This window comes from Ambystoma mexicanum, chromosome 8 (assembly GCF_040938575.1).
Source record: "Ambystoma mexicanum isolate Mex_15411 chromosome 8, UKY_AmexF1_1, whole genome shotgun sequence".
In the NCBI taxonomy this organism is placed as follows: Eukaryota; Metazoa; Chordata; class Amphibia; order Caudata; family Ambystomatidae; genus Ambystoma; species Ambystoma mexicanum.
This window is the reverse complement of record NC_090929.1, coordinates 903,824,134-903,849,168: the sequence shown is the minus strand read 5'-3', so window position 1 is coordinate 903,849,168 and position 25,035 is coordinate 903,824,134. Positions and strand designations below refer to the sequence as shown.

General features: G+C 49.5%; 1 protein-coding gene across 1 annotated transcript in view; it reads left to right on the top strand.

The window, feature by feature from the left end:
- The window catches only part of LOC138472562 (mitochondrial import inner membrane translocase subunit Tim23), a 540,823-nt gene that overhangs the window by 229,151 nt on the left and 286,637 nt on the right, over positions 1-25,035 (top strand). The window contains exon 4 of the mRNA XM_069610797.1: positions 6,836-6,920. Within this exon, the coding sequence (XP_069466898.1) occupies positions 6,836-6,920 (85 nt within the window). The remainder of the gene's footprint in view (positions 1-6,835; positions 6,921-25,035) is intronic.

The window sequence follows — 25,035 nt, the reverse complement described above, 5'->3', positions numbered from 1 at the left end:
CCATGCCTCCTGTCTTCACTCTCGCCACTGGGTTGTTGTAGAGCACTCTAACCCATCGGATGAAATGCTCACCAAGTCCAAACTCCCTCAGGGTCTCAATCAGCCATTCCCAAAATATTGAATCGAAAGCCTTTATGGCATCTAGCGAAAGTACTGCCAGGTTGTCATTGTACTCAGCTGTTTGAGCCATTATGTGTTGGAGCCTTCTCAGGTTGGGCCGTTGTGTTGCGTCCTGGGACAAAACCATTCTGGTCCTCGTGTATCAGGGATCCTATCACCCTAGAGAGCCTCTAAGCTAATATCGTTGTCAATATTTTACTATCATAGTTTAACATCGCTAGGGGGCGATATGAGTCACACTCGTCGGCTGGTTTGCCTGGTTTGAGTATTGGTACTATGAGGGTCTCTCGCATACTACTCGGTAGCGTCCCGGTCTCATATGCCCCCACGTATACTCCGTGCAGCATGGGAGCAAGGACCTCCTCATAGGCCTTGTAAAATTCTGGAGTTAGGCCATCTGTCCCAGGGGTCGTGGAAAGGGATCTGATCGCCTCTGAAATGTCCTCAATAGTGATGGCCTCTCCCAGCATATTTCGTTGCTCAGTTTAGGCAGTTCACCTTCGGCCAGGGTATCTCTGATGTCTGATTCAGGGATTTGGTCTCTGTGGGCATATAGTTCGGCATAAAAGTTTGAAAAGACATTGTTTATTGCTTGCTGTGACCTGTGAGTTATACCGTCTTTATCCTTGATCTCTTTGCGGGCCTACCTCGGGTGCTCCCTCCTGCATAGCCAGGCAAGTATCCTGCCTGGTTTATCTGCCTCCTTGTGTGCCTTAAGGGTTCTCGCAGAGAAGTCGAATTTGGACAGCCTCTCCCATGCGATTCTGCACTCTTCTCTGATCTCCTTCAGTCTGGTTTCCTTCTCATTGGTAGGTGGAGATTGTTCTCTAGGTGTCTGATCTCCCCCTCCTTTGACTCCAGCTCCTTTCTCAGTTGTCTCCTGATCCCTCCTGCTTCAGCTATTATCTCGCCCCTAGTTACCACCTTCATGGCATCCCATAGTGTGCTCCATTTCTCAACTGATCCCTTGTTGATATTTATGTATTCTTCCAGCTTTTCACCCAGGGCATCCTTGAATGCGGGGTCCGTTAAAGTGTCTATCGGCATGCGCCACATCGGGATAGGTGGTCTAGGGCCCCTAAGGCAGAGCTGTATTAGCAGCGGGGAGTGATCCGATATTGACCTGCCCAGGTAGCACGCAGATTCGACTTGCGAAGTTAGCCCACTGTCGATGAAAAAAAGATCTATCCTGGTATGCAGGTCGTGGGGGGCCGAGTAAAATGAGTAGGACCTATCGGTGGGGTGTAAATCTCTCCAGACGTCGACTAAGTGCAAGTCCTCGATCGCGCTGCAAAGTGCCCGAGGGGCGGGGGTGTTGAGGATACGTGGCGCGGTGGATCTGTCCATTTCTTCATTCAACACGCAGTTGAAATCTCCCCCCCCATAAAATGATGTCCTCCCTGTGGTATGTGATTATGGCACATAGCTTCTTGAGATGAGAAGGGATACCGTGTTGGGGGAATTATGAGTTCACTATGCACAGCCGAGAGTTCTCCAGAATGCCCCATATGATCACATATCTACCTTCTTTATCCGCTTCCACACCCATCAGGTGAAATGGTGTACCTGGGCTCACCCATGTGTATACACCGCGTGCGTACTTCGAGTAGGATGCACCGCCGCCCTGCCCCCCCCCCCAGTAATCTACCAGTTTGTCCGTAGTGTCCGTTGAGGTGTTTCCTGCAGGAGGGCGATTGATACTTTCTTCCTCTTCAGGTACGAATGTATACGGTTTCTTCGTGGGTAGGATCCCATCCCCCTAACATTCCATGTGATTATCTTGGGTTGTGCGGCCATTGTGTGAAATTGCTTTTAGACGTGGTGGACTCCACGTCGTATCTGTGATTCGGCAATGCATTGTCTGGCGTCACATCTCGCTCTGCTTGCTCAGGTTGGTAAGCTCCGAGGTCTGGTCCTGGGTCCGCTTCAATTTGGCTAATGGTCATCAGAAGTAGGGCAGTCTCAACCGTAACATGAAAACAGTAACTATAACTGGTGCACCCAGCCTCTGCCATAAGGATGCAGTGCTCGGGCGCTCTTGCGCTGCCTTTCCCCATCTGGGTTTCTGGCGCAAGTTGGTGCATGTTGGCAACAGGCCTGCACTTGTCTTTAGTGGGTTCGTGGTTTGTGCACATGTGGAGGAGGCCGCGCGAGCCCAGTAGTCGTTTCGCTTTCTCTTGTCGTAATGTTGCTTCAGTGGTGGTAGTGTACCTCCTCGTTCTAGTGCTCCAGGCAAGGGTCGAGGGGGCCCATGCCGAGACGTCCGTCTACCGCTCATTACTTTCTTCGCCGTGACTCTCGTGGGAGGGTTCCCCGGGGACCTCAGCTAAGTTGTTGTGTTCCATCCACATGTTGGCCGCGGCCGGCGACTCCAGGAATATCGCTCGTCCCTTATAGATCACCTTTAATCTGGAAGGATACAGGAGCATGTACTTTAAGTTCAATTTTCTCATTCGGGCCTTGATTGGGACGAAAGAGTTCCTTGCTCTCTGTACCGACTGTGTGTAATCGGGGTAGATGGTAATTTTAGAGTTACCCCGTTCTATTACACCTCCCTCTCTTGAAAATTTCAGGATGACTTCCCTGTCTCGGAAGTTGAGGACCTTCGCTATGATGGGACGTGGGTAGGAACGCGGAGGGGGTTTCTTCTGGAGCGACCTGTGGGCCCTCTCTATGGCGAAGCCCTGTGAGAGCTTCTCAGCTCCTATTTCCTGCTGTATTAATGATTCTACATAGGTTGTCGGGTCTGTGGTCTCTGTCCCTTCCAGAATGCCGAGTATTCTGATGTTGTTGCGCCTTGCGCGTCCTTCCGCCTCCTCCGACCTGGCCTCCAGGAAACACACCTTTCTCCTAAGGTCTGCCACCTCAGCCTTGAGGTCCGCTGTATCGTCCGACATATCCTTCTGGGAGGATTCTATGATAGTAACGCGTTCCGTCAGATTGCGGGCATCCTGTCTTATGAGCTGGATGTCAGCTTTGACCTCGCCTATTTTCGTGTCTATAAAAGTTCTTAGGGCTGCGATCGCCTCCAGCACCTGGTTGTCCTTGGTGTTTTCCTCTTGGCTGGCCAGTGCTGCTGCGCCTCTCAGCGCAGAGGGGGAGGCATGATGAGGCTTCGATGTCACAAAGGGATCCATCGTGGCGTTTCTAGCTTTACTCCTTGAGGTGGCCATTGCAGGGTCTCCAGGCCCCGTCAAGCGGTGCAGGCGTCCAGTACGCCCCCTCGAGCCAGGGAGCGGCGCGACCCTCTCCAGTTTCTTGCGGTCCCCCTCGCAGGGGTTCAGCGCAGCAACTCTCCTCGGTGGCCCGGCCCTAGTGTTGAGTAGATGGGCTCTCACCGCACCGTTGTCGCAGTTAGTGTCTATCCCAGTCACCACTGCAGGCCAACCCACTGGACGCAGTGCAGAGGGCAGGATCAACCTGCGAGGTTGTGGGGTTGGTGTACCGCTATGAGTGCACAATGGTGTTGTCAAATGCAGGCCGTCCAACCCTGTGCCCAGGGGGGCGGCGTGTCCGGTCGCGCACTGCCAAGTGCGCCCATCAAGTCGGCCCCACCGGGCTCAGTTCATCACACGGGGCTCCAGCGCGCTCCCCAGGGCAGACTCCCTCGCCGCAGTCTGTGATGTGCGCCGGGTGCGGGGAACATGCAGCACTCGCTGCCGTATCGTGTGGTTCCTCCAGCTCCTCACCTCGCTGATCCTGGGAGTGGGGGCACAGCCTTCAGTGAATGCCTCGGGGGAGGCTCCGCGTCTGGTCGCGGCAGGCAGCCCAGGCCGTCGGCGAGCAGATTCCTCCTCAGGGAAGTCCCGGTCCGCAGCAGCTGGACCGAATGCCTCGGCCGTGCACCGATAGTGCACCGTCTCGCTCCCCAGCTGTAGGGGGTGCCCAGCACCAGCCGGTCAGCTCGCCCGGGGTGTAGTTCGGGAGATCACTCTGGGCCGCCCCCCAGATTCTCTGTTGCGCACCTCAGGCTTCGCAGAACGGCTCCGATGGTCAGGCCGCACGCCCAGGCGTCGCCGGCCAGCGGCAGGTGCGTGTGCCCAGCCGGCCACGGGCGTCGCTGCCCAGCAGGTCCTGTGCACGGTCCGGGACCGCTAGGGTGCCGCGGCTGCCATTTTGTGTGCGCTGTCCGGAGCAGAGGGGGAGCCGGGCCGGAGCGTCGCACCAGGCTCCCTCGCTCCGATTTTTTTCAGAATAGGCTGCAAAGCAAAGGTCCTCGCCCCAGCTGCGGCTGGAGCAACGCGTGGAGGTGTAGTAGGGCTCGGAGCGCCAGTTCAGGATCAGACTACTGCGGCTCTGGCGGAGCTCATGGATTCAGCATCCTCACTCCATGGCTGCTTGGCCACGCCCCCAGCAACGTGGTCTACTATTCACACGTTCACAAAACATTACTGCCTGGAATCTTCTCCCTGGTCAGGATGGGAGCTTTGGAAAAGCGGTCCAGCATCCGGTTAACGAAAAACATTTTTAAAAAAAAGAATTATACTTCCTCCACCGTATCAAACACTGCTTTGGGAGTCTATCAAAGATGGGGAATACGTGGGACGAACATCCAGTTGAAGGAACGTTACAAGGGGTAAGTAACTTGTTCTTTTGGTTATTACCAAGGATAAGGTGGTTCTCAAGACACACCCTGGTTTTCCAAACATGCTTTTTAAAGGCCAATGTTAAGCTATCTGCCTTCTTTCATCACGTCAATTTAAGGAAATTGTTCATTGCATATGCTTGATGTGCGCAGAGCAGTCATGTTCTATATGAACAGGACAAAGCCTTTCATTCTTTCTCTTTTGCCACTAGTCAGGAGGGGCTTTACAGTTACCAAGGCAAGCATTGCATGCTAGATTGCACCTAAGCCTTTCCCTTTCACCCCAAAAGTACCTTACAAAAGGAACTAACTCAACACTGGCATTCATAGCAAATGTACCTTTGAACATTTGCGAACACCTGATCGACCTGTGCTCCTAAGGCTCAGGGACTTGTGCACACCACACCACATCATGCTGTGCTTACAAGTCCATTCCGCTTCTCTCTTCCCTGAAGTTGGATATGAAATTGAAGGGGCAGACTCTAGAAAGATCAAATGGCCAAATTGCGCTATGCAGGTGATTGATAGCTTTTCTTAAGTGGTCATGTGGGGTTTCAGCTCCTCTGCTGTCTACCTGTCCCGTGATAATCTGTAGCTATTAACCCCCCTCTCTCCATTGTTATCTGAGTTTACCACATGGAGACACAAAGAAGGGCTAATATGCATATATTACCTTTGGAAGGAACCAGTCCTTTTCAACTACAGGATGCGTCACTTTAAATGTGCTTTTGTTGGACATGTACAGACTACCTTTTAAAAGGCGTTTACTTCTCACTGAACTGTTTTACCCTGCTTTCAACTCTTTGGTGTGGGGCAGGGAGTATGCTTTTGGAATAATGAACTTCAAGAATGCCTCATGTTTTGCTCACTGAATGATCTACCCAGGGAAATTTCCCTTTTAGAGTTTGCATTACGATGCATGTACCACACTGCTGTTTTGAAAGCAGATGAGGGTGGTTACTGAGTGGTATCGCAAGTCCCCATCTTCGGCTGGCCCTAAAATCACCTATGAGTAACCATGAGAATGTACCAATGTAAGCTACTTGCTGCTCTGCATAAAACCAAAGAACATTTTGGGAACATAAGAATGAATACACCTTTTTTAAATGGGACTTAGCCATGATAGTGATTCAAGCCTGCAATCATTCTGAGCACATAATGCACACTGGCATTGCTGCTAATGTCATTAATGATAACCAAACAGAAAAACAACTATAAAGCACAAGTTAAATATATTCATGTGAACACATTCAGTCTTTAAGAGTTGGGTTCTATCTGTCTTGCTTTAACAGGCACATGCTTCCCCCATGTGTTTCTATCCCTGCATATCCATCAATTGATTGTTACTATCACAAGTCACCCATGTACACTCAGGTATGAGGGGAGGGTGGCTGAGGGAGTCCCAGCATCACCCTAGATCACTGGCAGGCTTTGGAGACTGCCGGGCCTCTGTTTTCGGCACACTTAAAGCCCTGCTTCCTTGCTTTAATGACTCTGCCTCATTCTGGTCTGTCACCCAGAACCGTGGGGCGTTAACAATGATGTGAAGACCCCAGGACTCATTCCCTGCTTTCAGAGGTATTTTCCGTGCCATGTAGCCCTTGAACAAGACCGCTACATAGATCACATGTGGATAGTAGCACTTGATGTAAAAAAAAAAAAATGTTCTAACAATGCATGTATTTTGAGGCATCAAGGATTGTATGTGGATTGTGAAATTCCGGTTAATGCTTTCACGGTTTAGTCATAAACTCCTCTCGGAAGCCTAAAGTTATTTGCACAGCAGTCTGCATCAAGTTCACTAAAGTTGGCATGTCGCTCATTCAAACTATTCACATTTTCCAGATGGAAAATCTGCATCAGTGGTTGTGGCTCTGACGCATACAGAATTGATAAAGTAGATGTTTGCATAAATGGTCACAAACTGAGAAATGTTAAGTTGGAGTAATGAGCAAATACCTTTAGCAAACCTGGGTAAAGCTAGAGAACCTACAGTATTTTAAAGTCGGATTGCAGTTAATCTGAAAGGAGTAAAATGGGCTGATTGAGTTTGATGAAATGCTGGATGCTGATGTCCTACTTTAAAACGAGAATGGTTTTATTTTTTTCATTTTTTCATTTTATGGTTAGGCGCAGGGTTTGGTGCACTTAATGGACTAAGGATGGGATTGCAAGATACTCGTAGCATGGCATGGTCCAAACCAAGAAATGTACAGTAAGTGTACTAAAATCTTTTCGTTTTCCATGCTTTTTGATTTACCATCTAATTCTGTTATTGCAAAAGCTTAAAGCTACCAACTTCATAAACATTTAATCCATTGTGCCTGCAGTATCGACCTCATTCTAGCCTGCGCTCAAAACAGAAATTGCAAATTTTGGAAATTACTCGTTGTATATGTCCAGATAGACACAAAACTCTTGAATACGACAACTGTTTTGGTTTACTAAGCCTTCCAGGCCTTGATTTATTATTAGTTGAAAGAAAGTCACTTCAATTTGAATTCAAAGGCTCATTCAAACTTGAGAGAAATAATAAAATTTCTGTTAACCAGCCTTGTCCCTTGTCCCGACACGTGTTTCCCCGCCTATTGTGTAGCGGTTCCTCAGGGGTTTTAATGGCTGAAGGTTCTCACTATATCATACTCATTATTCTCTTGCATAAAGGTTGATAATTAGACATTGCAATCCCAATGGAGCAAAAAAGAAATGGAAAAACAAATGAATAAGAGGCTGTAAATGTTTTCAAATACCATCCATTTTTTGGATCTCCATCTGTACATACAGGATCAAACCATCCATAGTACTTTATTTACAAAGGAAACTGCAGTTAATAGTACTCTACATGCTGCCAGCAATCACCCTCATCATATCATTCGAAATATACCATTTGGTGAACTTCTGAAAATTAAAAGGAACTGCACATCATCAGAGGAATTTAAAAAACATCAAGATATGGCAATTGTAAAATTTAAAAAACGTGGATATAAGTCGAAACACCTCAAGAACATGTTAACTAAAAGTATGGAGAGACCCAGACAACTTCTATTACAGGACAAACAAATAAGACCAACAGAACCAGAGAAATGTAGGTTTATCACGACCTTCAGTACCAACAATCATGTTATCAGAAAGATTTTACAAAGGAATTGGAACATTATAACAAATGATGCAGACCTAAATCTTTTTCTAGAAAAAAAGCCGAATATGGTTTTTCGCAACTGCAACAATCTAAAGAAAATGATAAGTCCATCCTACTTCGACAACAAAAAGTACGAACAATACCAACGGAACCAAATTGCAAATACAACACCATGGCTAACACCACCTTTTAAATGGGGAATTTCAAATGCAACAACTGCCAGATCTGTCCATATATGTGTAACGGCAAGAAAGAATTTGAGCAACCAAATGGGAAAAAAACTGCTATTAAACAACTCATAAACTGCAACAGTCAATTTGTGACGTACGCTATAACATGTTCATGTGATAAAACATACATTGGCAGCACAATTAGAAAATTGAAAATAAGAGTAGGTGAACATCTGCGAGCAATCAAAAACAAGGACATGAAATCTCCGCTTGCTTTTCATTTCCAGCAACACCATGTAGAGGCAGACATAGCCAAAATTAGATGCTATGGCATTGAAAAACTGTCTACCCCAAATAGAGGAGGTAACATGGAAAAACTCCTTCGCAAAAGAGAGGCGTTTTGGATATGGTCAATGGACACAATCCACATGGGTTTAAATGTGGATCAGGAATTACACCATTTCCTGTAAATAATGTTTGTGTTATGAGAAAAATGCTTTGAGTGTCATTTTTGTGCTGCCACCTTTCTTTCTTATTTGCTATGATCTATTTTCCATATTTATTTCTTATGTTTTCTTTACTTCGTTTTTTGTGTATATCTATCACACTTTTGTCTAACCAGACACTAAAATATGTTTTGTTTTTTGAAATTCAACATATATATTATATTATACTGGCATTTAACTAGTATATGGCATCTGGCGTGTATATAACAAATCCTACTTCTGGGAACAAGAACTATGTACCAATATGAATTATGCCTCCTCTCTGAAATCTATCTATTCGCAAACATTTTTTTCCATGATTATCAAATTCTTAGCATATCCAACTTTGTCACGATGAGATCTTCACGGCTTTTACAAATCTAAATTTAGTCATATTTATCTATAACATTTAGTTTCGTACCATAAGGAGGCTTCGGTTTTGGCCTCCGTGTTTATTCATATCTAATTTAGTTAGATACTTTTTAACACAACATACTCTTTAATCGGAATATACCATTGAATACATAGGTGGCCCTGGGTTCTTTCCCAATCCAACATGGCGTCATGTTAGCTGTAGCACGTTGAGAGTTCATGTGATATATGCGTGAGAGTTTTTTCTCACGTGATCCGATCCAAACGCGATAGCGCGAACCACAGTTTGCTCGGCAATCGTACCGCTGGAGTATACGCTGTACACACTACAGGATTTTGGGAATACATAGGTAAGATGCATCCAATCTTTTCAATAGTTACTTGGATAAGCACAATAACTAAACATTTATCTTCCATAAATGGAGATTCTAAAAACGTTTTGTTTCTATTTACCTACATATTTTAGACTTGTTATGGAGACACGTGTCAGAAACGAATTTGAGATTTAAGAAGTAACACATTTTGACTTACAGACTACACATGTAAGTCTATTGACCTTTTTTCGCTCTACCACTTTATTACTTCCAAAAAGCAGCCATGAAGTTCACATCATGATTGTATTTGAAAACATTTACAGCCTCTTATTCATTTGTTTTTCCATTTCTTTTTTGCTCCATTAGTATTGCAATGTCTAATTATCAACCTTTATGCAAGAGAATAATGAGTATGATATAGTGAGAACCTTCAGCCATTAAAACCCCTGAGGAACCGCTACACAATAGGCGGGGAAACGCATGTCGGGACAAGGCTGGTTAACAGAAATTTTATTATTATTTCTCTCAAGTTTGAATGAGCCTTTGAATTCAAATTGAAGTGACTGTCTTTCAACTAATAATAAATCAAGGCCTGGAAGGCTAAGAAAACCAAAACAGTTGTCGTATTCAAGAGTTTTCTGTGTCTATCTGGACATATACAACGAGTAATTTCCAAAATTTGCTATTTCTGTTTTGAGCGCAGGCTAGAATGAGGTCTAGTTTGAAGTAGTACTAATTTTGTTCTCTCTGCAGTCTGAGAGATTTAGACCTATGCCTTGCTGCCTCTACACGCACATTAAGTTCAACTCTAGAGTAGCGCCGGAATCAGCTGAAGACTGTGCTTTGTCTGTTTTGTGCCTGCAGTATCGAGATCACCAACTTGGTCAACATTTTTGTTGCATGCCATGTGCTTTAATTATAAACTGTCTAATGCAGCAATCTTACAATATTCCCTTTTAGCAGCAAAGCGTTATAGAACTGAAAAAATGTATGTGGACCGGGAGCATAGCTTGGAGGTAATGCATTTGTCTTGGAAGCAAGAAAACGCACACCAACACACGGTTTGAATCCCGGTCCCGTGTTCGAAGACCGTTCTCCGGTATTAATCGTGTATTAAAAACATTTAATGTGAATGGACATTCCAAATGCAGGATTAGGTGTCCATATGTTCCTCAGCGCCCTGCCTCTTGGATGGACAATCCTTAGACGGAATGGACACTGACATTTTCTGGTCTTATTTGTTCAGATTTTCCGTCCGAGTTCTGATCAGTACAGTCTGTTTTGAATATTTGGAGGATGGTTTAAGATAATCCTAGTGCAGTGATGGTGTTTATTCTGCTACATTCAGCATACTTGATTGCCAAGTGGTTATGCAAGAGCATGTACTACATGGTTTATTTTTCCTGTCGGGGCTCATGCAGAGCGTAATGGCTACCACTTCCAAGATGCTGAGACGAATCTCGACAATTTGTCTCTTCTCAGGGGGGAAGCCACCCCCCTTTGAGGCTAGGGAGGTGAATCCACTAAGCAAGATGCTCCCTCTGTTTTGGGGAAAGCAGGACTTCACTAGTAGGGACTCTTCTCTAGGGGTATGCTTCTGTTTTGCATCCCACAAATACTGATATTGCTTTTACATTGTTGGCTCAAGGTAATACTGGCATTTCCTTGAACTCGGCAAATGACAAAGCAATACACCCCATTGAAGTATGGCAGTGAGAATAAAGGGACAATACCTTTAATGGAGAGGGAATGCTACGCAGAAGCGAACCTCTGACATACAAACTTCCTGGAGGGGCAGAGCCAGCGGTAGTGTGGAGAGACTCCGAAATGCCAGAAGGCTGGTGTTGAGAAAGGAGATACAGCTGTGACGGGGACGGAAGGACTGTTACCTGGTGGCGTGACCACACTGCAGCTGTGGTGGGGTCGGGGACCAGGGAAATTATGCAGATGCCAGAACAGACCGGAGGGAATCCTCTACTTCGAATGCGAGGACTGCGTAGACGACAGTCGAGCAGAAGAAAGTGGAAAAGGGTGAATGCCACATCATTGCTAGAACTCCATCCTGTTGGAGTACAAGAGGGTAGCAGGGTTGCCCATGTGGAGGGAGGTGAGCTGAAATCCATTAAGGAACTGACAAAGGAGGGTTACGGGAGTCCTAGTAACCCAAGTATTGAATCTTGGCAAGAAGCCCACACAAATGAAAGGTTAAAGAAACTTGAAGGCCAGAGGGACCCGGAGAGTCCTTGAGAAATAAGCGACATTGGTACAATCATAAGGGGGAAGGTAACTTTGAGGGTTCAATCAACCTCTTCAAGATAAAGAGCCAATAGAGAAAATGGTCATGGTGGTGGAAAAGGAACAAGGGGAACATTTCTCGACTTTAAGATTTTGAGACATTGGACTTGGAGACTTACAAGTGTTTCGGAATAGGCAAATTGAAGAGCTGAGAACACTTCTTTAACTATTTTTGGATGAACAGAAACTTATCTCTGTAGAGACACATGCGACAATTGGCTCTAAATAGCTAAGCTTGAGATACCATTGTTTGGGTGTATATTTCTGTTTTATGACAGTGGTGGGTCCAGATAACGATTGGGCTTGGAGTGAGGACTACTTTTTGATTTTGGCAACAGACGAGCATCCTTAGTTTAGTAGGCAGAGAAAATCCATATCAGCAGTAGGGATAGATGAGCCTTTTCTTATTAATAAACCCCATTGGAATGTCCTCGAGTCTGACTCATTCTTCTGGTTCGCCAAAATGCGCTTTGGCATATTGCAGTGGTCTTCTATGCTTCAACTTGTATCTGTTCCTTCTTGCTCTTTTTGGTGTGCTCTTCAAATCCATTGCCTTGTTTAGAGGCCCTGTTCAAATTTGGTGGATGCTGGGTGGACTGCAGTGTTCTTTAAATTTAGCAGGTGGTTGGTGAGTATATGTGGATAACCTGGATGAAATTAAACCCAAAGAAAACTAAGATTCAGGTTCAGAGCAGTGGTCCTAAATTAAACCTTTTTTGAAAGTAATCTGGTTAAAGGCATTTGCTCGGCATCCACTGTAAGACTGAAGTTGCATCCTAGCTTAATGACACAACGCCATCTTTAATCGAGGGGTCGCACACAATTTCAACAGCTGAACAACTTGAATCAAGGAAATCCAGTCATATTGAGTAGACGCAGGTGAGATCAGTGCTGGCAACCTATAATTTTAACTTTTCATAGCTTAATCTCATGACAGCACAAGCTCTTATCCTATCCAGGAGCCTCTCGTTTTTACCGTTGAAGTGCACGAACATTGGTCAAATGCAAATTGAACTCAGGAAATTCTTCAGAAAGGATAGACTTGGGGCATTCTTCAATGATGAGAACTGGAGGAACAACATTCTATCATTAAATTCTGACATCTTCTTTTATCATGTTAGGAATGATTCTATACTCTGGCCTGGTGGACAGATGTATAGAAGGCCAACCTATATTGTGACAGGGACAACTCTGGGAGCTTTAGCCAAACCAGTTCAATGCAGCAGTGACCAGAGGTGTAGGCTTAAGAGGTGGTGAGCTTGTGAAGGGTCCACAGGGAGTACACAAAATGGCAATCCCAAATTAGACAGTATGTATTCAAATAGTTATTTATGGCCAAACATCACTATGAAAAATGACTACTAACAGGTAGAAGTATCAAATAACACTAATAGATTACATAGTTAGTCACTATAGTAGGGCATAATACAAATCAAACCCCTGTAAAAGAAAAAGTACAGATTAGTTTATGCCCTACCGGTCCAGAGAAAATGAACCCTTGCCCATACGTCCCGTCCCCTTGCCTCCATACTTGTGGGACATTCCGTCCTTTGGGACGGGACCGGATCACTTTTGTTAAAAAGCACCATAAATTGATTTTTTTTCCTTTATTTTTACATTGGGCCACTGCACGTGGCCGTAACCCCACCCCCCTGTGCTCCGCCCGGCGCATCGCCCTTCAGTCCTTTTCTCTGCGCAGTCGGGGACAGTGCACAAGCATCACCAGGATTATTATTTTTTTATTCCCTTTGTCCTTCCTGCTCTGGTTCCACGGTCATCTTGTTCTCCGTCTACGCCGGAGCGTCTGGGAGTCATGCCCTGTTAATCTTGCGAACGCAGTTTTGCGAGTGCAGATCCCCACGCTCTTTGCCTGGAGTGTCTAGGCCCGGAACACCGTTGGGACTCATGCTTCTATTGCGACTCCCTTTCCATCCGGGCACTCCATTGTCATCTTGTCAGGTGGGGGGAGGTATTTCAACACGTTCCACCACCAGATTTGCAGCTCTTAATCGACGAAAAAAAGAAATGTTCGCCGATTGCTTTGCTTTTTAGGGCACCCCGACCAGGGGACTCTTTCCTGGGGTCTTCCAGGACCAGGAGGGGCTCAAGTAGCTCTTCTACCAGGGATATCCCCGAGGTATCCCGCAAGGGGCCTAATAGGAGCACCAGAGCTTCTCTGAGGGTTCCCGCAATGGGCCTGCCAAAACCGGATCTTCTTCCAAGGTTCCCCGTTTGGGGCTAAAGTTGGCCCAGTTCTTCTTTGCCTCTGGGTACTGGGGTTCGCCCTGAGGCTTCTGCATCTGGATCTTCCCAAAACAGAGTCTCGGCTCGAGGCCCCTCTTGAGGGGAGCTAAACGTACCGGGTCCAACCCGAGGTTTCCCTTCTTGTGGCTAAATCGAATAGCAGCAGAATTGAGGGATCCTCTTTGAGGGTGCTGGCGGTGAGGTATATCCCTCAGCCTACCCACGCTCACAGGCGTGGCAATACCAGTTCTGTCGAGGGGGGCGAAGAAGGCGGTCACGCACCACCGGCCTTCGAGTACCGGCTCTGCCGAGCTTCCTCCACTTGAGGCTAATTCTGGGGCAGTCCCTAAGGTGTCCAGTAAACACCCTAGATCTGCTGAGGTTCCTTGCTTCGTGGCTAAAATGTCACATAAGGCCCCTGACTCTCCTGAGGAGACCATTCTCACTTTCTCCTGTGACAGTTCACCTCGGGTGTCGACAAAATGGCAGCCCAACCTCTGCGGACCACAGTGCCCATTTTGACTACCTCTTAAACCAACGTTCACTAGGGCTGGTACTGGGGGGGGAGAGGGCCTCTTTTTGGGGCAGAGCAGCCTTTTCCACGCTATGTGGATAACCAGAACCTGTTCCGCCCTCCAATGGATTGGTGTGCTCAGGCACCACTGCATCATACAGTCTCGCTCCCTCTTGCATCTGCACTCATGGTCTATGTTTGCCCAATTGATGGAGGTCCATCCTGGCAACCATCCTCATTGCATTCATGGGGGTATGCCCTTCCGAGCGGCCTCTGCCCACTCCAGCGCCGAGGACTTCGTCCGAGGATGCATATTTTGGGAGATTTCAGACGCTGATGCATTCTAATCCCATGAAGGCCTACTTTAAGGATCTGTTTAGGGAAAGTTTATCGTAGGCCTCCTGTACCGCCTCCTACCACGGCAGATCTTACTCAGGTACTGGTGTTGCCTCCTCCGGCTCCACCTTCAAGTGCCGGATCTCCTCAAGCTTCATACCTCTGAGGACGTACCTTTGTCGGCTTGTACTTTCTCTTCGTCAACGGTGGTGGCAGCAGCAGCAGCTTCCTTCCAGTCCAAGCCGGCCTCTACATCCTCAGCTGCAGCGGCCCAAATCCTTTCCAAGGAGGATAAGCTTCTTGACGCCTTTGGGAAGAAAGTATTTTCCAATTTGGTTCTCCAACTTTGTCGGGCTAACACTGAGCTTATCCTGGTGGCAGCCAATGTCGAGCTATGGAGGGAACTAGTAGACTTCCAGGAATGGATCCCTGCGGATAGGCTTGAGTATTTCAAAGCCGGTTTGTCGGACGCCAGAGTGCTGGCACAGGATCTACTGGAGACTGCGGCAGACCACGTACACACTTCCGCTCGAGGCCGCATGGTCTGGGTCGACCTCTACGGTCAGGCATGGCTCCATGCTACGTTTTCAAAGGAAGTGCAGGACAAGGTGCTTCATCTTCCTTTTGATGGTAAGGAATTGTTCCATTCCTCCACAGATGAGGAACTCACAAAGGCCAAAGCAAGCACTCAAACAGCCACATCTTTATTGGTCCTGGCGAAAACTCCAGCTAAGGTTCCTTATACACAGAGGTCAGGGTCCCAATCTTGGTCCTTCTGGGGTTTTCAGGATCGCTGTACGCGCTGATCTGATGCTCTGGCTGGCGGGCCCCACTGTAACAGCAGCGGCAAGGTGGCCGGTTTTCCCTCTGCCATCAGCCTCCTCTCCTGGGACAGGTAGTCTCCCTGCCGACAAATCATCTAAATTATATTTTTTGTCAGTTGCATGAGACTCCAGTGGGAGGACACATTTCGTCTCATCTGGAGGTGTGGCTGACCATCACAGAAGACTGATGGGTATTGTCAATCGCTATGGCGGGCTTCTGCTTGCCCCTCCCCCATACCCCACTCTTATACCCTCCCTTCCAGCAGACTGGGTCGCCCTCCCTCGGAGCCGAGGTACAGAAATGTCTAGACCTCAGTGCAGCGGCACCTGTTACCCTTGGGGAGCAAGGGGAGGGCTACTACTCCCTTCTATTCAGTGCCCAAACCCAACCAGGCTGGCCTCCATGATCTTTCCAAGTTCAATCTTTCTCTTCCTCAAGAGGAATTCAAGATGATTACAAGATAGTCGTTGCTCTGGAAGGGCGACTGGCTCAGCGTGTTAACCTCTAGGATGCATACATGCACATTCTGACTTGGAGCATCGTAAATATCTGCGGTCCTCTGTGGGAGCAGAACACTTCCAATTTTGGGTTCTCCCTTTTTGTTCTCAGCGCGGCACCTTGTGTCTTTATGAAGATGTCTGTCATTGTTGCATTCCTCAGACTGCAGGGGATGTATACCCATACTTGGAAGATTGGCTCCTGCGCAGTCCTTGCCCACAGAGGTCCTTGACCAATTCTGTGTCGCTCCTTCAGCTCCTGTTCCATCATGGGCTGTCGGTGAATTGGTGGAAATCATCTGACGGTCGCTCAAGACCTGATCTTTCTAGGTTTCCCTTGGATTATGGTCAGTACCAAGGTGTTCCTAATGACGGACAGGATTGCAGACTAGTCGACCACGTGTCTGCTCTTCCTCCAGTCCACGCACATGACTGCCTGGTGGTTCCAAAGACTTCTGTGTCTCATCGCATCTGCTAGGTCTGCCTCTTGCACTTCTGAGGATGAGGCACGCTCAGCTAGCTCTCCGGAGCTGCTGGTCTCAGGCTTCGGATCCGGATTCCAAGATGATTCCAGCTCCATCCTGCATGACAGCAGATCTACCATTGTGGTCCTCTGCCAACAACCTTTCAGTGGGGGCCTCCTTCCAGGAGCCCTGTCCACAAGTAACTGTTACTACAGACTCCTCCCTTCTGGGGTGGAGAGCGACGCTGCGTCACCTTGCAGTATTTGACTTGTGGACGCCTCAGGACAGGCAGATTCATATCCATTACCTGGAACTCCTGGTTGTGTTCCTGGCGCTCAAAGCTTTTCAACCGTCTATCACCAACAGGGTAGTCTATATTCGCACTGACAATTCTGTGGCAATGTTTTACATCAACAAGCATGGCGGCACCAAGTCACCTTTGCTTGTGTATCTTGCCTTACAAATTTGGACTTGGCCATCCAGCACAATGTTTTGCCCAGGCCTTACACTTCCCGGGTCACATCAGTGTGACTGCAGATTCCCTCAGCAGCCAGTTGCGAGTACAAAATGAACAGCAACGTCCAACATTTTACATCAATGGGACACTCCAGAGGTGGACCTCTTTGCAACTTAGAAACTTCCTCTTTGTGTCCACGGATGGGCTCGGAGCGCCTTCCCTCCGTTGCCACTGATTCATCGGTCACTCTGCAAGCTCAGGACCGCATCAAACTGCACTCCCCTGTTCATAGCTCCTTGGTGGCCAGCCATATGCTGATTTTCAGAACTGCAGCCTCTGTCGATTCTTCCCCCAGATTGTTGCTGATACCTGACCTCCTTCACCAGTTGTGGCCCCCCTCCCCTCAATCGTTCACCTTGGTGGCCTGGTGCCGGAGTTCAGATCTTTAGCGCAGTTTAATCTGTCCGAAGCCAATATGCGCATTATCCAAGCGGCCAGGAAACAACCTACGAGGACCCAGTACAGGAGCAAATGGCTCCGTTTTTGCCAGTGGTGTTTAGCTAAACAGCTGGATCCCAGGTATGCTTCGGTCGACACCGTTCTATCCTTTGTCTCACCTGGCAGCTTCTGTCATTCATGTTCTGTCATGGAGGACTTATTTCTCCAGCATGGGGTCTGGCATGGATTCACATGCTCATGAATATATTCCCTGTCGTCAGGCTGGGAATCCTCGGTAAAGAAAAAATCAGTATCAGTTTTGTTTCTGATCTGTCTATCTTAGTAGTAACCAATCACTGGTCTCTGGGTCATACTGCCCCCAGCCAATGACTGCCCTCTCCCTAAGTCCCGCCTCTGGCAGACATCTTCAGAGTTTTACCGCACGCTCAAGTGTTGGGAGTCCTTGTGTTTAGCTCTCGAGCTTTTGCTGCGTTTTCGCGCTTTTTCAAAGAGATTTTCTCATTTTTCGGTCAAATGGAGCCTCAAGCTCCACCGTTTCTACATCAGATCAACGGGTGAGTGAAGTTGAGAGGATGAAGTTTTCGTCGAGTTATGCTTCTTGGAGTCCAGAAGTTTCTGTGGCCTACCCCGGACATGGCCCAGGAAAAAGGAAGCTCGACGCCCGGAAAGCTGTTCAGGGTTTGTCCTGGATGCCAGCTGCAGAATGTGTTCAAAGAGGACGAGCATTCGAAGTGCCTCTACTGCCTTCATGAGGACAAGACTCATGTGGAGAAGGACTGTGTGTTTTGCGGGAACATGTCGGCACGGACCATCAAGGATCGACATCTTCGTCTCCAACTGACTGGAAGGAAAGAGCCCGTCAGGTGAGAAGTCTGAGCGGGCTTCCAAGTCTTGTGAGGGCACCCCGGCGACGGGGGCCCAACAGAAGGCAAAGTACCGCAAGTCCGCGGGCACCGGGAGCGCCGAACAGTTGGGCTCCTCGGCTGCCAGGCAGGGTGCATCCTCCCCAGCACCATCAACCATGAGCCAATGCTCTGGCTCAGGGAAGAGGAAAGCAGAGAACCCGGCGAAGCTTCTGGAGAGGCCTGGTCGGTCTGAGGGGGACCGAGGCGGTGACCCTAAACCCCCCCCAGGTGAAGGCCACAGGCGGTGGTGAAGGCCTTGATTCACCCAGCTAAGGCCTCTATCGAGGAAGTCACGGCGGCCCTGCGGAGGCGACCTCGGGGCCCAGAGTTTCTCTGCCACTGCGGAGGGCAGCCTCTTTCAGGCCCATCGAGAAGACTCCCGTGAAAACCCGCGAAAACCCCGGCGGAAAAAGAGGGGGGAGCCGGTGGCCATTGTGGACACAGATGCAGCCTCCGAGGAGGAACTGGTTGAAGTCTTGGAGGGCCTCAACGAGGGCGTTGAAGAGGCCCAGTCCCACGGGAGGGCTCCCGACGAAGGGTTCGATGAGAGTGACGGCGACGCCGGCGATGTTCCTAGTCAACCGTCGCGCCCGTCGCTTCCGGAGCCGCAGGACAACTCGGCGGCCATTTTGTTGGCAATACAATCCTTATGTTTAGAGATAAGGACGAGATTGCCCCCACCACCGACGGAGGAGCCAGGGCCAGGCCCGTTAGGAAGTCCCCCAAACAAGAGAAGATGGACCCATCTAGCCCCGCCTTTTCAGCCCTCGCGGCCTGCTCAACCTTTGACCACGTCCCGCGTACCTGGGGGAAGACAAGGGAACGGACACGGCCACGACGGGTACAGATGACGACAGCGGTGATGACGGGACGGAGCTCCCATCGCCTCCAGCCCGGGCCTCCCCGCCCAGCGAGATTGGGTTTTTCCACGCTATGATCGCCAGGCCATCTGAGCTTTTTCAGCTCTGCCCCGAAGAGAAGGAAGGTTTCCTGTACCAATGGCGCAAGGCCATGATGAAGACGGTCCTCGCTGTGCCTCTGTTGGATGACATCTGGGACGAAGGTCTCACCCTTCTCAAGAACCAGTCTACCACGCCTGCCAAGAGGGATCGACGCGGCCCTTCGTGCCTTAGGGCGCAACCGAACCCTGACTCGGTCGTCTCAGTGGCGGCCAATAAGAAAGCGGGGTGGGGGGGCATCAGCCTCAACGTTAACTTCCCTGCCGGACGGCGAAGGAAAGAAGCTGGATGCAATGGGACGATGAGTTATCTCGTTGGCGGCAACAACGATTAAGGCGGCCAATGCCCTCGCGATCGTGGCCCGCTACGACAGGGAGTTATGGCACAAGATCGCCCCCCTGTTGGACTTCCTACCGGACGACAAGAGGGCTGAGGCCTTGGAGATCTTGCAGGAAGGTGAGGTGGCGTCGGACCATGCCATAACGGTGGCAACGGACATTGCCGACACCAGTTTCCGCCAGCTAGGCAACGGCTTTTGCCTAAGAGGACGAGGATGGCTCAAGGCGACGGATTTCTGCCGGGACGTACAAGCCAAGGTTTTGGACATGCCGTTTGACGGGAACAACCTGTTTGGGGAAAACAGTGGATGAGTCCCTCCAAGCCATCAAGGCGGACATGGAGACCGCTAAGGCCCTAGGAGTTCTCCAGCAACGAAGGCCGTCCTTTCGGAGCTCCGGAGGCAAGCAGGGTGCCTCCAAGGGATTTGGCGGTGGCTCCTCTACGTACCGCCCAGCGGCCCGCTCCTCGTCGCAGAAAGCCTATAGAGGACGAGGCAAGTCGCGTGGATCCCGCCTGGACCTGCGACGACTGAACAAGTACATCAAGGCACAGAAATTCCGGATGGTCACCCTCCAGCACGTACTGGGACAGCTAGAGGAGAGCGATTTCCTGTCGTCGTTGGATTTGGAGGATGCCTACTTTCACATTCCCATTCTAAAAGGACATCAGAAGTTCCTCAGGTTCGTGGTCCAAAGGCGGCACTACCAGTTCAAGGCCCTCCCATTCGGATTGAAGTCGGCACCCAGGGTTTTCACCAAGTGCCTCGCTCCAGTGGCTGCGCCTGCAGGGGATCCACGTCTTCCCCTACCTGGACAACTGGCTCATCCGCGCAAGGACAAGGGAGCTTGTCGTAGAACACAGTGAAGACCGTCTAGCTGCTCACGGACCTGGGGTTCTCCAACTTCCCCAAGTCCCACCTGGTCCCCTCTCGGGTCGCACTGTTTCTGGGAGCCAAGCTCGACACAGTGGCGCGTCTGGCCTCGCCGTCGGAGGAAAGGACAAAGGCCATCCTAGGCAAGGTGCAGCATCTGCTGGCCATGGACGTGGCCAGGGTGAGGTCCATCAAGTCCCTCCTCGGGATGATGTCCTCTTGCATTTATCTCGTGCGCCTGTGCAGGCTGCGGATGCGCCCTCTACAGGAGTTCCTCGACGCCCACTGGATTCAAGCGACGGGCAGCTTTGAGGACAGGATCCCTCTCAGTGAGACCTTCCAACGAGCGATCCGGTGGTGGGGCTCCCGCGCTCATCTAGCGGCAGGGACAGACATTCAGACCCCGTCCCACCAGGCGACTGATGACGGATGCCTCCCTAGAGGGGTGGGGAGCGCACACCGGAGATCTTCAAGCGAGAGGCCTTTGGCTCCGGTAGGAGAAGCCGCTCCGCATCAACATCCTGGAGCTCCGGGCAGTGTTCTGGGCCCTCGGGTCTTTTCTCCCATCCCCCAAGGGCAAGGTGGTGAGGATCTTCACCGACAACACCACCACGATGTTCTACATCGGAAGCAGGGCGGAACCAGATCCCCAGCCCTATCCAAGGAAGCCCAGGATCTGTGGCATTGGGCCGTTGCCCAAGGGATGTTCCTGGTGCCGTTTCATCTGGCAGGGATAAAAACCATCGCTGACTCACTCAGCAGAGAGCTGCGCTCGTGCCACGAGTGGGAACTACGCCAGGATCAAGTGGACCGACTCTTTCAGCGATGGGGCAAACCCCAGATCGACCTGTTCGCGACGGCCTCCAAGTGCTAAAGGTTTGTCAGCAGGTTTCCCCAACCGAGGAGCATGGGCGATGCTTTCTCATTCCCCTGGGACGGCCTGTTCCTAGATGCGTTCCCTCGGTTGCTGTTTTTGCTCCGACTCATCAACAAGCTCAAGAGGCCCCGGTGCAGGATGATCCTCGTTGCACCGGTGTGGCCGAGGCAGATCTGGTTTCCCGGACTTCCTGGACTTGTCGGCGTCCCTAGCGGTCAAGCTGCCGACGGACGCAGATCTTCTTTCCAGAGAAGGAGGCACCATCCTTCATCACGACCTGGAGTCGCTGAACTTGCAGGCCTGGCTCCTGCAGCACTAGAGTTTGAAGTCAGCCGGGATATCGTACCCTCCAGAGAGGTTCTTGCAAAGGCCAGGGCGTCCTCAACTCTCAAGTGCTACAGACATAAGTGGAAGAGGTTCTCTGTCTGGTGCCGTGCACAGAAGATTAACCCTCTATGAATTACGGCCTCTCAAGTGCTGCTGTACCTACTGTCGCTGGCCAAGGCTGGACTAGCTCACGCTTCCATCAAGATACATCTGGCTGCGATCTCCCGATAAACCAGAACTACGGGACAGGCTCCTTGTGGTCTCATCCGCTGGTGAATGAATTTATGAAGGGACTGTTCCGATCTTTCCCGCCGGTGAATGCTCCTGCCCCGGCGAGGGAACTCAACTTGGTGCTGTCTAGGCTCATGGGGGCGCCATTCGAGCCTCTGCATTCGGCGCCGTTGAAGTTCCTGTTGTGGAAGACCGCTTTCCCGGTGGCCATTACCTGCGCACGGCGAGTGGGAGAGATCCAGGCCCTATCCTGCAAGCCTCCATACTTGACTTTTCACGACACGAGGGTGGTGCTGAGGACGCACCTCTCCTTTATGACCAAGGTGCCGTCTGACTTTCTCCTCAACGAGCCCTTGGTGTTACCTGTTTTCTTCCCTTCGTCGCCAGCTGAGAGGACTTTGCACTCGCTGGATGTGGCTAAAGCGCTGAAGTTCTGCGTGGACCGCACGAAGGGTTTTCGGAAGATGTCACAGCTGTTTGTGAACTTTGGACCTGTGAACAAAGGGAAGGCTCTCTCGAAGGCTTCCTTTTCCAGATGGCTCTCTGGCTGCATCATACACTATCACCGGTTGGCAAACCGACCATTGCCTGGCTGTCCGAGAGCCCATTCAACCAGAGCGATCGCTGCTACCACGGCGTTCTTGTCTGGTATGCCCCTGCTGGACATCTGCAAGGCTGCTACTTGGAGGTCGACGCACACCTTCATGAGACTCTACCGCATCAACCGGGATTCCAGGGAGGAGTCCAGAGTCGGCCAAGCAGTGCTGCGCGACCTGTTCGCCTGAAGGTGGGCCTGGTGGGGAGAGGTAGGAGTTGCTTAATGTTGATTTTATGTAATGCTTAATGTTGAGCCTTTTGCCACCTCCCGTGGTTGTGCATGTGTGTACTGCTATGTATTCTTATATTCATGAGCATGTGAATCCATGCCAGACCCCATGCTGGAGAAGGAACAAGTTACTTACCTGTAACTGTTGTTCTCCAGCATGAGTCTGGCATGGATTCACATGCGAACCCTCCCTACTACCCCTCTGCGGCTCTTCACTTGGTCATACTGCCACTTTACGTGCTACCAAATCTGAAGATGGCTGCCAGAGGCGGGACTTGGGGAGAGGGCAGTCATTGGCTGGGGGCAGTATGACCCAGAGACCAGTGATTGGTTACTACTAAGAAAGACAGATCAGAAACTAAACTGATACTGATTTTTTTCTTTGCCGTGGATTCCCAGCCTGACGACGGGGGAATATATTCATGAGCATGTGAATCCCTGACAGACCCATGCTGGAGAACAGTTACAGGTAAGTAACTTGTTCCTTATCCGCCATTGCGGCCTACCTTTCCACAGACGGCTGTTCTTTTTTCGTTGACTAACCCAGTCATCAAAAGGCATCTTGCGGGACGACTTCATCACTTCCCGCCGGTGCGGATTCCTCATGCCAAATAGGATTCAAATGTGGTCCTCACCGCTTTATGCCATAAGCAGTTTGAACCCATGGCCACTACCGATCTTAACTACCTTTCTTGGAAAGTAGCTTTTCTGATTGCAATAACATCCGCAAGATGAGTAAGCAAGCTCCAAGCATAAGGTTGTGCTTCGCTCTCGTCCTGCCTGCCTTCCTTCCTAAAGTGGTTACTGATTTTCATTTGAACCAGTTTTAGCTCTTTACCAGTCTTTTCCCTGAACCCGGCATCTGAGGCCGAGAGAGTTCTATACAACCTGGACGTCAGGCGAGCCCTCAAGTTTGATCTCAGTAGAACAAGTGAACTCAGAAGCTCCTGTAACAACATTTGGGGAAACCAGCTTCCAAAGCATCCATCCCCCACTGGATAGCATCATTTATTGCTGAGGCCTATAAGATTCAAGGCCTTCAACCACCAAAAGGCATCCATGCGCACCTACTCTGGGGCAAAGCGGCTGCTGTTGTCTTCCAAAAGTATTTCCCTTGGGAATCCATCACCAGGTCGGCTATGTGGGACTCCATCAGCTTTCTGCCAGTATTACTGCTTAGACCTGTGCTCTAGGGCTGATGCCCAATTTGTCCAGGCTGTGCTGAATAACTTCCAGTAAAGGGATTTTCCATCCACCTGTACTACCTATGGTTGCTGCTTGGGAATCTCCCACAAGTATGGAGGAAAGGGGATGGGACATAGGAGTATAACAAAATTACTCACCGTAGCGACTACCTAACTCCTAGTCCATAGCCCCTTTTTCTCCATACGCCTGCCCGCCGTCTCCTCTAAAAAGTATCCTCTATTGTTAAAGGGTCTCGGACCTGGCGATAGAAACGGACTGAAGGGCGATGAACGCTGTGGAGCTCAGGAGGGCGGGGTTATGGCCACTTGCAGTGGCCCCGCGCAAAAATAAAAGGACAAAAATGTATTTATGCTTTTTAACAAAAGTGCTGCGGTCCTGTCCCGAAGGACGGAATATCCCACAAGTATGGAGGAAAAGGGACTTTCGACTAGGAGTAAGGTAGGGGTATGGTAGCCACTACGGTGAGTAACTTTGTTGAACTTCAAAAGTCCTTCCCTAAGTTGTCTTGGGCCTTGTGCCCAAAAGTTCAGGTATAGTTTGGACACAGTTTGTCATGGAGGAAAACATTAAGGTAGTTTCTCTGAGGTCTAGTGAACGGTTCCAAGGGTTGAAGGGCAGTTTTTTCTAACTAACAAGTGTACCCAACTTTCAGAAGACGAGGAAGCAATGCCAAATCTAAAGTATAGGAAAGGTTTTTATAAAAGTTAGAAAAACCTTTAAAGGGAGTTTAGGGGCAGGGAACACTAAAGCCGGAACTGCAGGTCTGGGACTCGCATCCAAATAAGGATAATTAGAAGGGAGTGGAAAGTTCACACAGTACCTTGCAGGTTAGTGAGCCACCTCTGTATGACCCACTACAGCTTGCTTGGAAAGTGCATCCAGGCAACTCTTCTTCATCGTAGCACTTGGTGAGAGGGAACCAGGTCTGCACAGCAGGGTGAGGGACCCACAACAGCTTTAGGAAGTATACATACTATTCTTTTTTTGGCGCAGTACATGGTGGAGGCCCATAGCTGCACACTTGGGTCAAGAACCCACTACAGCTTGGGGAGCGTATCCAGGCTGTTCTTCAGCACAGTATTTGTTGAGCGGAAGCAAAGTATGCCAACCAGGGTCTGGACCCCAGTAATATTGATAAAATCTTGCCAAGACGAGAACTGCCTTTTGTCCAGGGAAAAGGGAGTCTCCTTTGATTTAGCTAGCTTAGCGTGTAAGGGA